The 15029-nt window shown below is 33.2% G+C and overlaps 1 protein-coding gene across 1 annotated transcript in view; it reads right to left on the reverse strand.

Moving 5' to 3' along the window:
• Nucleotides 1-8436, reverse strand: part of LOC140446773 (uncharacterized) — a 36350-nt gene extending 27914 nt beyond the window's left edge. The window contains exon 1 of the mRNA XM_072539362.1: nt 7948-8436. Coding sequence (XP_072395463.1) covers nt 7948-8264 — 317 coding nt within the window. The 5' untranslated portion in view covers nt 8265-8436. The remainder of the gene's footprint in view (nt 1-7947) is intronic.
• Nucleotides 8437-15029: the final 6593 nt, after the last annotated feature.

Here is a 15029-nt window from a genome sequence, read left to right on the forward strand (position 1 = left end):
AAAGGTATAAAAGTAATACATATAGTGGCCATGTGCCTATCACAGAAAACTCTCTAAATCTTAAAAATGGCATGTAACGACGAGATAGACTTCAATATATGCAATGTTAATTAGTGTTTAAAATGTATACCTATGCAAAAATTCAGATTATACTAATTGAAAGATTGAAAGGTCAGAAAGCAGCAGACAGAGTGGTTTAAACCTTGTCACGCTCAGATCTTTAACTGACTTTTTTTAGATGTATTTACAGAATGTTCTGAAAATTTAAGGAATTAGTAAAGGCTATGCTAGAAACTATTCTAGAGTCCCAATCTACGAACAAACGTTGCCAGGATCAAAATAGTCCAAGAAGACATCGGCTACTGACGAACCCGATGCCTCCACAAACTCCACATTCACATCATCTTCAACAATGATAAGACAGTTATTGCAATAGAATTATACTTGAGACGGATGATTCAACAAAATCTGAATGTTTAAGAGTGTTTGGAAAAATATCAGTTTTCTACCTCTACTAAACAGATTAGCTAGTCAAATTTTAAATGTACCTGCTAGGTCTGCTACTTCAGAGAGGAGATTGCGGAAGAGTAACGTACCAGTGACGTATGCATAAATACAGTTCCACAGGCAAGAAATCACCTAGTAGATTTAAAGGAAAACGCTCCGATATAAGTTGATTTTTATGTTTACATTTGCATTAAATTTGGATTAAACTTAATTTATGCATTTTGTATAATATCACTTATAACTCACTCGTGAATCACGTGGGAATCACAGGACTCAATTTAGAAACTCACGTGCGAGAATAGGCGTGAGTAAAATTAACTAATCGTGAGCGGACGTGAACGGGAATTGAAAACTACTCATGCGCCCATGAATAGGTAAATAAGCCTTGTATATTCCACTACATCAATAATTAAATGTTTTAATATGTACTATCCTGGGAAGTATCTGTATTATCGTTTAAGTTAGATTGGTTAATTGATTGTGCAGTTAATTGTTTGAGTATTTTCCTTCTTATTTTTGTAATTATGCATTTGATACTACTTTTAATCTACGTCAACATTTTAAAAGTCCGTGTATATCTGTAATATATTCTCGACTGAATCTGTCAGATTGTAATCACGAGAAAGCTGATAAATTATTCAGTGTTTAGTACAAACCATGGTACAATGAATACAGAAGGTATAATATTGCGCATGACATTTGACAGCTGGCCCAGGAGTGTGACGTAGTCAAGACCGCTCGAACCACCTCGAACCCATTATTACAGCTTAACGTACAAACACTTTACTAGCTATTTTGAAATTACGGTCAAAAAATGATCAATTTTTTTTTAAATGTTTTGTTTTGGTTATAATTGAATAAAAAATATATTTTCAGTAGCATAAAACCTTTACTTTTCCTAGGGATTCAGGCGAAATATTTATTTTTGATTTCATACATATACTAATAATATAAGCTTTTTTCTGTATGCAAATCCTTTGAAATTTAAAAATTTTCTACAGAGGAAATACTGTGAATAGGTAAATAGTAGTAGATTTGCGTATTCTGTTTCACTGTCACTCATTTCCCAGCAGTTTTACTGAAATAAAAACAAAATAGATTACAATAAAGAAAAATCTGTTTTACAATTCAATATGTAATTTTAGATGAGTTATAATGAAATTTAGTAAAATAAAAAATATACACATTACTATAACCTACCGATTATTATATGCAAAATTTACTAATATAATAATATAAAAATAAGGCACAAATAAGTTCAAACGCAAAACACAATAAATATCGACTTCAGACGACTTTACACCGGCAAGACAGAAGGCTTGTATAAAAACAAAAGTTCGACGATAATATCGGTTATCTGCAAATTGCAAGTTATGAGATAATAAATATATTTTAAAGTAACTCAATACTGATTGAGTCATCTATTTTATAATCGAAAAATAATTTAGATATATGCTTACATATGTCTCTTTATACAAATATATACACGTGGCAAGTGAATATTCCACATCTTTATGAACCATCGCTGTTAAAAATAGGTGCTTTTGGAAACATTTGGATAACCTGAGTGATGTGCATAGTTATGCAACTAGAAAAACTCCATTATATTATCTTTCATTTTATAGATTAACGAAGACCCAGAATTCATATGAATATATCAGTTTAAAGCTTTTTAACATGTTACTGCAAAATTGATGTTATTTTTTTTAGACAGCAACCTTAAATGGTTCTTTCATATCGATTTGTTAAGTAAGAAACTAGCCTCAGCCTGCTATGCAATTTGCAATAAGAACTGTTTCGGAAGAAATCAATTTAGCATCTTCCAGAATAAGATATTTTTCTTTGTTAAATCATGTTATCATTATTAAAATATATAATGTTATCATTATTATAAACAATACCAAGATAATTTTATGTTTGAATATTACAAAAGATGTCATTTAAAATGTTGTGCAATATTGTGTGACCTCACTACACTACAATATTCGATGGCCAGCTAGCTCATCCAATCTAAATAAAGTTGACTTTATCATTATTTATTTTGATTTTGTGTTTTGTTCAGTAGGTATATACGTACAAATTTTGTGTACCTTCATTACCAGTTTTTTGTATCTTTTTAAACATCTGAAATATCGAACTCTGGAGTATAAGTTAATTAATCTGCACCTACGTGTAATAAAAGATAATTAAAACTTGTTTTATAATGGATATCTATGTTAACAAAATAACTGTACCAAAAATCAATAAATTTAAATTAACTTCAAAATTTTATTTATGATTAAAATATTATAATAACATAATTTTATCATCTCTTTATAATTACTATAATTAAATTAGCCAAATTATATAAAAAACTTAAAATTAAAAGTCTTTCCTATACTACATTCAAATGTTGCGGGAATAAGCGTTCTTGACTACGTCATGCGCGAAAGCGAACCGATTTTGGAACATTATGTATCATACCTTGTGTATTCATTGTATAATATACCATGAGTACAAACCCTGTTGCTCCAATTAGTTTCTTCGCTGGTTCAAAAAACGACACAATGGAAACTGCCTCCTAATTTTTTTTTGTAAATTTCGATTGTTTTTGCTTTTGTAAAATTTGTAAAAACAAAATATGCTCAAAAAAAATATAAATATTAAATTTGTCTTTATACGATTATTATAAAAATATATTTAATTATTTAGAGAATATAACTTAATTTAGCTTTGCGGGGCAGCGGGACTTCCCGAGGTATATGGGACGGGGCAGAGAAAATAGTTGCGGGACGGGACAGATTGAAAAGTGCGCGACAGCACAAGAGCCCGTCCACTTCCCGCTGTCGCGCGTGAAACCCTATCCATGCGGATTTTCCTCAGCCCATAAGTGATTGTTACGGAAATTTCGTATACAATGTCGTCCATTGTATAGGAAAAAACGTCATTTTAAAAATTTTGGATTACAACTGATCCATCCTCCACCTCTAATTTAAAGGAGCCCCTGGTGTTTATTCCTTCTTTTCTTGAGATTTCCATGTACTTGGATTTATTATTACCAACTTTCTCTTCCACTTTAGGGCTTTCCCAAATCAGTCTTTTTTCTATACTTGCCAGTCCTTCAGTTCTTTTCCATTTCTTGCAATGAGAACCACATCATCAGCGTACGCTAAGTATTGCATTGCTTAGCATAAAGTTTAATAATGAAAAAACGTTAATTTGATATTTCGTATTTAAGATTAGATAAATGTTGTAGCTGAATAAAATATCTGGTAATTGAATATATTAGAGAAATGCAAAATACACGTTAAGCTGTTTTATTTTTTGCATAAAAACAGCTCGGCACCTCACATGAAAAATAGACAAGAGAGATTTTATATCACAAATTAAACGAGAAATTCGAAAATAATTTTTAATTTAAAATATCTCAGTGGCCTACCATTTTTTCTTAATTTATACCGTTATCCGTACGCGCACCAATGATAAATATAAAATATTCTTAATTGTATGTCCAAAAATTCGCAATAACTACCTCTTAAAACTCACCTTTTTCATTTTTCATTTGTAGGTATATATCAAATGGATTGAGAACAATAAATAAATCGCTAGTTTGTAAAAAAAAATAAATATATAACTTGAATGTGATGGCCATCAACCTGCAAACGAGGTAGACTTGTGTAAAGCGGCTCCGATATTTACCTTGAAAATTCAGATAATATCGAGTTGTTTTGCCACAAAGTGTTGTGTCTTAAAAGCTATTAATTGTGGGGTAATACCGAAATTAATCGCTAGTAAACAATTTACAAACAAGTTCAGTTTTTATAAGTTTAATCGTCATTCGAGGGGTAGAAGAGGTGAGTATTTGCAGTGCGAGACAGTGTTGATAAAAAGAGTAATTAGTAATAGGTAATTGATAATTTTAACAAAACAGTACATAGGTGTACACTGAGTTCTGACAACAGGTTACATCTCATCTAGAACAAGGTAGGTGATTTATTGTCCAAATCAATTATTCGAATAACAAACTGCCATGGCTTCGAAGAAAAATCTAACGCTATACGAAAGTGAAGAATCATCCACTGAAGATTGTTAAAGAGAAAGGTGGACAAATAAGGACGAAGGTGGGGATCCTTTTACGAAAAGTAAGAAAGTATCTAGATCTTCAATTAAGAAGGGGTGTGAAAACCAAGAATTAAAAAAAAAATGATGAAGGATCTCATGCTCGAAAAGTCCAAAAAAAATTTCAAGAAGACATTTGTAATTTAAAAGAGAAAATTTAGAGCTAAAGCGCAAAGTAAACTTTTTAGAGAACAAGATTGAGAAAATGGATAATCAAATCAGAAAGCAGAATGTTTTAATCAAAGGGCTCGAACTTAAGGAAGATGAAGAAATTGAAGATGCTACAAAATTCATAGAAAATAAGCTAAATGTGAAAATAAAAATAAATGACATTCAGAAAATTAAGTTCATAAACATAAAACCACCCATAGTGAAGCCAAAATATAAAAGGAGTTGAGGAATTTAACGAGAAAGGAAAGGGGAAAAGGAAGAGACGCACAGGTCGGATACAAAATACTATGCGTAAATAACGAATGGTGTAAATGGAACCCGGCTATCAAAGAGTTAGAATCAACGATAAAAAACTAAAAAACGAATGACAAAAAAGTACAACGACAAGGAAAATCTAATGACGAAAAAGGAACGAAATAGCATTTTGATTAGACAATTGAATGTTAGAGGAACGTTTGAAACAGGCACATTGAAAAACTTGGCCGATACCCTAGAGAAGTACGATATAGACATTGCAGCTATCCAAGAAACCAAACAAAAGGGAATTTTCTGCTCAGAGATTAAGAACTACATATTCTTCACTAGTGGAGACAATGAAAGACTATTTTGGGGTAGGGTTTTATGTTAAAAATAAAATTGAAACTAGTGGTGAACTTTGAGCCAATAACAGATTATATCAGTTAAGAATGAGGGGAAAGTACAGAAAAACAACATTTATAAATGTATGTGCCCAAGCAGAAGATAAGGAGGAGGATATTAAAAACTATTTTTATGAACAACTCGAAAAACTGTTGCACGAAATACCCTCGTATGATATGCAAATAATTGTAGGAGATTTTCACGCAAAAGTTATTAGGGAGGATGCTTACAGACAAATAAACATGGCATAAAGAGCAAACACAGAGACAGCAATCTAAATGGCAGAAGATTAATTAAGTTTGCTTTTGAAAATAATATGCGTATTTTGAGCACATATTTTGACCATAAGGAAATTTACAAAGGTACTTGGATATCACCAGATGGTCAAACAATTAATAAGATAGATCATTATACTAATAAAAGGAGAAATAATAGTGTTACGATAAATATCATGGCCTATAAAACAGTAAATATATTATGACTAATTCTTTTCTGTTCTAGTTGTTTCGGCGCTCAGTTGAAAGACCTGTTTACCTGAATTATGATGAGTCACCCACGATTCGAAATTTCCAGGCAGGCCGAATAAAAACCAGTATGAGCGACTTTCTCGGGTATTCGATGGGGATCGCCGCATTCTCGAATAACAGGATTTTATATTTAAAGAAGGAATTCTGTTGTAAAGGACAGTTAGTTTTTGAAGATCGCGCCGCGTTTTAAAATGTAACGCACGTATTATAATAAATGTAGATAAATTATATAATTATTGGTGTAAAATGAATTAGTAATAAAAACTTTAATAAATTTGTAAGTGTTATAAATAGAACCTTTAATAATAAATAAAAATAATAAATTAGAGTAATAAAAACAGTACAATAGACATAATAAAGTGTTTACAAAATAATAAAGCACCTGGTGAAAATGGCATCATAGCAAAGTTCCTAAAGGAAAGTGGCCTAAGCTTACAGGAAGAAATCACAGACTTGATAAGTGAAGTACCTATGGACCAAAGAGCAAATACCAGAACAATGGAGAAGAGCCCTGCTATGCCCAATTCGCAAAAAAATAAATATTACGGAATGTAAAAACTACAGGGGTATAGCATAACAAGACACAACGTATAAAGTTCTAGCTATATCGATCAGAAATAAAATTAATGCCAACATTGAAGAAAACCTGAGTGAATGTCAAGTTGGTTTTAGAGCAAATAGATTTGTAATAGAAAAAATTTTTACAATTAAACAGATCTTGGCTACTTTATATAAATTCAATCTGTGACTAAACATATTATTTATTGATTTTCGACAAGCATATGACACAATAAACAGACTTAAATTAATCGTCACATTAAAATATTTTGACTTTTTGGATAAAATAATACGATTAGCTTCTGAATGAAACCAAAAGTAAAGTTATGATAGAAGGTCATGTCTCCTCCTGACATCTTTAATATCACTAGAGGTTTACGACAAGATGACCTTCTGTCTACTGTATTTTTTAAACTAATACTGCAAATAATTCTAAGGGAAAGACATATACACACTAAAGGCTCAATCTACCACCACAAAAATCAATGCGTAGCATATGAGGACGACCTTGCCCTAATAACAAGAAGACCAACAGAACTAAAAACGTTTTTTAAAAGACTCAAAGAACAGCCAGGGAGTATGGGCTTGAAGTAAATGAAGAGAAAAGATGGGAGGAAATAATGAACATTTAGGACAGTTTTGGAAATTATCTGCCGCAGACACGGAATATAACTTTAAAATAGTTGGACAGTTCGATTATTTGGGAGTAATGTTAACTAATAGAAATGAAGAGACTCCAGAAATCGAAAAAAAGAATGGCTAAAGGTAGTAAAAGTGCTGGAACTCTAAATAAGATGCTGATCAAAGAAAATATCGAGAGGAGCAAAAAGAAGACTATATACAACGGTTATTCGACCAACGGCGCTTTATGCTAGCGAGACCATAGCCGAAGTATATAGGTATAGGTAAATATACTCAGAAGAATATATGGAGGTATAAAAGATGAAGATATCTGGAGAAGAAAAAATAATGAAAAAATGCAAATATATGGACAACAAAAAATTTCAAACATTGCGAAAATTCAAAGACTAAGATGGCTCGGACACATAGCTAGAATGCAGGAAGGAAGAGTCCTCAAAGCGTTAATAAATACTGAAGCTGGCACAAAAAGGAAAAGAGGAAGATCACGAAGAAAATGGATGCAATCGATAGAAGAAGACTTGGGATTGTTAGGAGTACAAAACTGGAGAAACCTTGCACAAGATAGAACGAAATGGAAGAAAACCATTGAAGCCTTAGGCCTCTAGGTCCTGTTTAAGCTGATGTTTATATATATACAACTTGAACGTACAAAAACAATAAGAATATCTAAATAATATTAATTGTATATGTAGAGTATTTTTTAAGAAAATGACGCATTAAATTAATCATATTTTTACACGTTTATATCTTTTGATTTAATACTTCGATCAAAAATATTATCTGATTTTTTATAAAATATACTCACCTAAAAGTACTATCTAAAGATCTTCTGTACCGAGAGTTTACACTTTGATCAGGACTTGTCTTATCTTTAGACGAAAACACACTATCATCACCTTCAGAAAAACTACTACAACCTATATCCTTGTCTTTTTTCTGTAGAAAGTTAGTACCAGCAGCCCGTTTAACAGTACCACTCCTTGCCAAACTGGGTGCAAGATTTCCACACAACGTGAAGTCAGTCATATTATCTGCATGTTCTTCGTAAAAAGGCAACTGATTGCTGGAACTCCCCGACGATTCAGACTGTGAGTTTGATTTCACGCTCTCATCCATCGACATGGCCTTTGTAATATTTTTTTCGGTGACGTCACGTTCAATTATTTGAAAAGACCCTACTTTTTGGCACGGGGCAAGTGCGTAAGGGTTAGGAGCTCTATTTATATTGGAATTATAACAGAATCATCCCTTGTAAAACGATCACGGTTGAGAGGTTATGTATCCATGCCAACGATTATCTAATGAATGTTAACGATTCGATGGACCCATACATAAGTGAGTTAAATCAATATGTGACATAGGATTTTAACTTTTCGTATTAAGTTTTTTTTTGTGATCGTATTAATTGCGTCAAAAGGATATAATCGATCTTTTGTTAATTAAATGCGAACTAATTAATACAGTGTGTAAAGATTTTTATGAAATTATGTACTTTTATGATAAATGCAATTTTAGGCAGTAAAAATTATATTTCACTAAATGTATCCATCTCAGCTTCGTCGTAATATTGGACATGAACATCCACTAATTTCTTCAAATTCTTTCAAATTCTTATTATTATGTTTCTTGCTGTATTAATGCATTCGGGCTTGTGAGGTGAGGCCGGGGGGGGGGGGGGGTTAGTTTTTGATCGCCTGCCTGTGCCTATATTTATATTGTCTTTCTCGTAATCTTTTTTCCTACGGTATCTACTGTACATTATATTATTCCACCTTTAATTTTCTAATTTTCATATCTGATGTTGTGTTTTGCTATTTTTAGTGCTTTTTCTGTTCTCATCTCTCAACTTTAATTTTTTTTTATTCGACTTATTTGCTTTTTATCATTTAGTTGTATATTTACCGTTAGACTTTCCATAGCTCTTTATGTGTTCTCTTTTCTATTACAGTGACGTAGCCAGAACAGGTGTCCGGACACCTCCCGAAATAATATCAAATATTGATGATTTTTAAATTTAATAAATACGTAAAAAATATCATCGTGAGTGGAATTATAATCGATTTCAACAATTCTCTAATAAATTCAAACGCATTTTTACGTTGTTCTTGTATAATTATGCCTCCAAAGCGACAAGCAATTGGCCGATGTACACCTCAAGCACGGAAGAAAAGAACATTACGAGGCTTAGAATCAGATGAGCAACGAGCATTAAGGCTCAATCATCTGAACAACGAGAAGTGAGGTTGGAAACCAATACGTAGTCAGGCCCGTTCGTCTGAAGCCACTAAACCACGGGAAAAAAGGCTGCAAAATGTTCGAATAAGCACCGCGCGATCAAGACGAACACTTCACTCTGATTTAAATGTTCTTGCATTCCAGCATACCAGTACACTTGGTAAAATTGGTGAAAGCGACCCTCTCAAGAGCCGAGTGTAAAGTTAGAGTGCAGAACGGAGTTTCCAGAACGTTCCAGTGTCAGATAGGACTTAGACAAAGAGACAGCCTATCATGCTTTCTATTCAATATTGCACTAGAGAAAGCGATAAGAGAATCTGGAGTAACAACCAGAGGAACTATTCTTAATCGAAGCGTACAATTACTAGCGTATGCCGATGACATCGACATTATTGCAAGAAGAAAGGCGGACGTGGCCGAATCATTCAAGGCGCTTGAGCAGCAACAAAAAGAATGGGACTAGAGGTTAACACTAGTTAGACGAAGTATATGAAAGTATCAAATTATATACAAGCAGTACAACCCGAAGATCTAACGATCGGAACATATTATACTTTCGAAGGAGTAAGAGAGTTTATATACCTAGGCTCAAAAATTAATCAGAATAATGCAGTAAGTGCAGAAATTAACAGACAGATATATCTGGCAAATAGAGCCTATTATGGATTAAAAAAATTTTTAACAACAAGCCTAGTTACAAAAAGAACGAAACTAGTGATATACAGAACTCTCATCAAGCCCATCCTCACCTACGCGTCGGAAACATAGACGATGACAAAGAGCTATGAAGAACGTTTAAGATGCTTTGAACGTAAAATTCTTCGGAATATCTATGGAGGAGTACAGGAGGACGGATTATGGCGTAGACGCTATAATTTCGAACTTTACTGCATGTATGACAAACCTGATATTATTAGGTCCATCAAAATAAACCGGCTGCGGTGGTTAGGTCACATAGAGAGAATGAATGAGATGGAGCCGCCAAAACATATTTATAACCAAAGAATAGATGGAGCGAGAAGGAGAGGCAGGCCCAGAGCACGATTTAAGGATCAGGTGGAAGAAGACTTGAAAATGTTGGGAGTACGAAACTGGAAAGCCAAGGCAAAGAATAAGAGAGAATGGAGACTTTTCCTTGAGCAGGCCAAGACTCACCAAGGGTTGGAGCCAATGATGATGATGATGCATTCCATTATGACAGTAATAATGATTACAGTCTCCATCCAAATGTCGTCATTAAGTAAAATTTGCGTGTATTGTAGCGCCCTCAAATTTAATAACGAAACGCAAGAAATGCGCTGTGTCAGTGGAAAAGTTAAATTGACAGAATTGGAAAAGTCCTGTCAGTGGTACAGGTAGGACTTTTCTTCTTTCACTCATTTTGGCAACCATATGATCACAAAATAATATTGAACTGGCCATTGCATCATCTGGAATTGAGACAACTCTTTTGGATGGTGATCGAACAGCGCATTTTGCATTGCAACTACCGTTAAATTTGCAAAACACTAAGGCACCAATATGCAACATCAGCAAAAACTCTGGAATGAAAAAAGTACTCCAAAAGTGTCAAATTATTATATGGGATGAATGTATAACGTCTCGCAAAAAAGCATTGGGAGCGCTTCTTCGTACACTGTAAGATTTAAGAGGAAACGCACAGATCTTCAGTGACGCACTTATTTTATTGTTTGGTGATTTTCGGCAAACGGCATTTTCGGATAAATCATCAGTTTTATGGCGTTATTAAACAATGGCGTTATTTAAAGAAATTGACTTTGAAACCAACATGCGTGTACCTATGCAATGGGATGTATCCGCTGAAAAGTTTGCAAAACAATTAATGGATATTGGAAATGGTCGAATGCAAATTGATAAATCTACGCAATGTATCCCCTTGCCAGCAAACTCCTGTAAGATTACAGAAAGCATATACGAAGTGGTGTAAAAATTTTTCTCAAATATTGCACAGAACTATAAAAATCATCAGTGACTCAGTACGCATGTTATATTAACGGCCAAAAACATCGATGTCAACGATCTTAAACTGAAAATTGGCGTACCCATCATTCTTGTTTGAAACATAAATTCACCACGACTTTGATACGGAACGAGACTTTCGGTCAAGAAATTGATGAACAATCTTATCGAGGTAACAATTTTGATTGGAAAATTCAAAGGTGAAAGCGTAATGTTGCCACGTATCCCAATGATCCCGACAGAAGTGCCGTTCGAATTCAAACGTTTACAGTTCCCAGTAAAACTAGCTTTCGCAATGACTATCAACAAAGCACAAGGACAATCGTTGGAAGTGTTATTAAATTTCGAGAATCCACGTTTCTCACACGGGCAGCTCTGTGTGAGCTGCCCGTGTGAGCAACTTTCTGATATATTTGTATTTGTTTACACACCAAAAGGAAAAACAAGAAATATTATGAATCCCACAGCATTTCAATAAATATCGAATTGAAACGAAACGCTGCAATGTCACAATTTTTTCGAAATCAACAAAATCAATAAAATGACTCCAAATGAATTGAATATTTGTGTAGGTAATGTCTTCTTCAAATTTATTTTAGTTGGTGGCGTAGCAACGCGTGCAGGGTACAGCTAGTAATATATATTTGTACAATGCAGACAAATAACCCAAAATACTCTATTACATAATACATACAGTTAATTAACTTAATCAGAAACTTTATTTATTTTGGAAAATTACCATTTAATTGAATTCTGTAACAGTTATTACTTCTACCTTTTATTTATTTGTTTATTTAAAACAACAAGTTATGACAAAGGATATCTATAATAGAGACCATTATATTTTGCGGCGAGAATGAACTTCCTTTAAGAGACGATAATGACGGTGGACCGTCTTCAAAAATCTGAAAAAAGAGATGGAAAGCTTAGAGCTTTATTAATTTTTTAGAGCAAACTCTGGTGATAATAATTTAAGAGAACATATTAAGAATCACGAAATACTTCACACCAAAGAGAGCGGCGACAACACAAACAAAAATCAGAGTAGAAGGACTAAATACGGAATTCGCGGAATACTTATACGGAAAAAGAATGTCAGAGAAGATTGCGAGGAATAAAATAATAAAAAACAGTAAAATCGAGGTAAGCTTGGAAAATAACATAATTGACGCAGCAACAGAATCACTTGGAGAAAGGAAAGTATCAAACAAAAAAAAAACCCATACCGATACCGAACGACCTCCTAAAGTACAGAGGACCAGATCTGACCAAACAACCACTAAAACTAATCTAAAAAATAATAGAACACAACAGAATTCCTCAAAAGTGGAGATCAAGTATCCTAATACCTCTCTTCAAAAATGGAGACAAATCAGACACAGAAAATTACAGAGGAATTAATTTATTAAATACAACACTAAAACTAACAACCAAAGTGATAATAAATAAACTGAATGAAATTATAACACTAGCAGAAGAACAACAATGTTTTATGTCGGGAAGATCATGCATCGACGCTATATTTATGATGAGGCAAGTGCAAGAGAAAAATTATAAAATATAACAAACCGGCATATTTATGTTTCGTGGACCTTAAGAAGGCATTTGACCGAGTCAAATTAAAGGACGTGATCCACTTATTGTACGCAAGAGGACCTTTAGGAATAATCAATACGATAGAAAATATCTACCAAAACAACAAAATAAAATTAAAAGTAGAAAAAGAACTAACTGACCCTATTGAAGCTAGCAATGAGATAAGACAGGGAGATTCCCTGAGTTATCACCTCACCCTCTAACCTTATTATGGATAAAATAATAAAAAAAATAAAAAAGGATATCTACCAAATGGGAACAAAACAACTTAAAATAATCTGCTATGCAGACGACGTAATATTACTTTCTCAGAGTAAAGATAATTTACGACGTATGCTGCACCAATTTAATATAGGTAACTGCCAGAAAATTTAGCATGTTTTTTTGTGGCATAGACTTTCGTCATTCAGCTAGTCTCGAAAGGTTATAATATATTCCTTAAGAAAGTATATACACACATAAGTACAGATTATTTCTCTCAGACAAATGCACAGCGATATCCCTAAAACGAAATAGACGAATAATTAATAGAAGAACACGTCGAAGGAAAATACAAGGACACTCGCTTCTCGTCTAGGGGTCCGTCAAGACATTTATTTTAACAGGCAAACAATACTGGACCACGGATAAGGTATTGTTACATATAGGATAAACAAAGGGTACAAGTCTAACCCTATACACGCTTATGAAAGTTTTCATGAACGAGTACCAGATTTATAAAGCTATGCATGTGTCTGACAAAAATTCTATAATTAAATTATATATTGTTACAGAACCTATGGCTAACAAGGACTGTATATTATATGGAGCGTATGTATTGCATTTAGTTAATTTTGTATACAGGGAGTTTGAATGCTGAATAAATTTTCTATAAATATTTTCTATAAATTACACAATAAATTATTCTGTAATGCCATGCATAAAGACGGGGAAAGTTTTTTCTCCCAATATTTGTTTTTAAGTTCTGACTCGTTAAGTTGACGGACGCTTGAAAATAACTGGGAGTTAGTTAATAGAATTTTAAGAAGGCTTTTTCACTTAAAAAGTTTCTTCTATTTTCCAAGGGTAGCTCAGCGGCTTCAACATATAAGGGTTGTATAGGGGTTGATCTCATAGCACCCAAACATACCCTCATAATAGAATTTTGAAACGTGTCGATTTTTCTTAAAAGGTTCTTGGAGGCGGAACCATAAAGAGTAGCACCGTAATCTAGAATAGATTACAACCAACCCCACCACGTTTTAGTTGTCACTCTGAGGAAATTGCTGACTTTGTTACATCTATCAAGCATATACTCTATGTGTTGTCTCCAAGTTAACTTCTTATCCAAAATAAGGCCTAGATATTTGACATGATTTTGAAGCTTAAAACATTGATCGTTCAGAATGATATTTTCATTTGTAGGAATGTTATGTCTTGTGAAGATAAATACTACTTACTGATTTTTCTATAGATATTACTAATTGGGACCATTCTCTAAGAACCATGAAAAAAGGGATTCACATACTTTGCTAAGGCTTTGCATACAGGTTTCATATTTTTTGTTTTCTGTATAGATGCAGAAATCGTCGGCAAACTGTACGATTTTGAATGAACTGTTATTTATTTGGATGTTATGTATGTCAGAGCTATATATATTGAATAAGATTGGAGATAAAACTGAGCCTTGTGGTATACCTTGATAATTATATCGCGGTCCAATTAGCTTGTTATTATGATCTCTTACATAGATGATCCTCTTTGTGTAAAATCCAATTATTGTATCCACGAATGCGATTGGCATATGAAATAAATTAACCATTTTGTTTCTTAAAGTTGACCAGCAAACTGATTCGTATGCTCCCTTAATATCCAAGAATAGTCCTGTTAAATAGTTGTTTCTGGTTAAAAAATTTCATAAAAAGTCAAAACATTTAAACTGGATTGGTGGTTACAAAAAAATAATTTGCTACCAGAAAATGAGTTTGGATATAAAAAGAAGCTTTGGAACACTAGATTTAAATCGAGGTATCATATTCTAGCTACGGAAAGCTGGAAACAAAAGTGAAAGATCAAGCGAATAGAGCAAACAGAGCC

Source organism: Diabrotica undecimpunctata, chromosome 7 (assembly GCF_040954645.1).
Source record: "Diabrotica undecimpunctata isolate CICGRU chromosome 7, icDiaUnde3, whole genome shotgun sequence".
Classification (NCBI taxonomy): domain Eukaryota; kingdom Metazoa; phylum Arthropoda; class Insecta; order Coleoptera; family Chrysomelidae; genus Diabrotica; species Diabrotica undecimpunctata.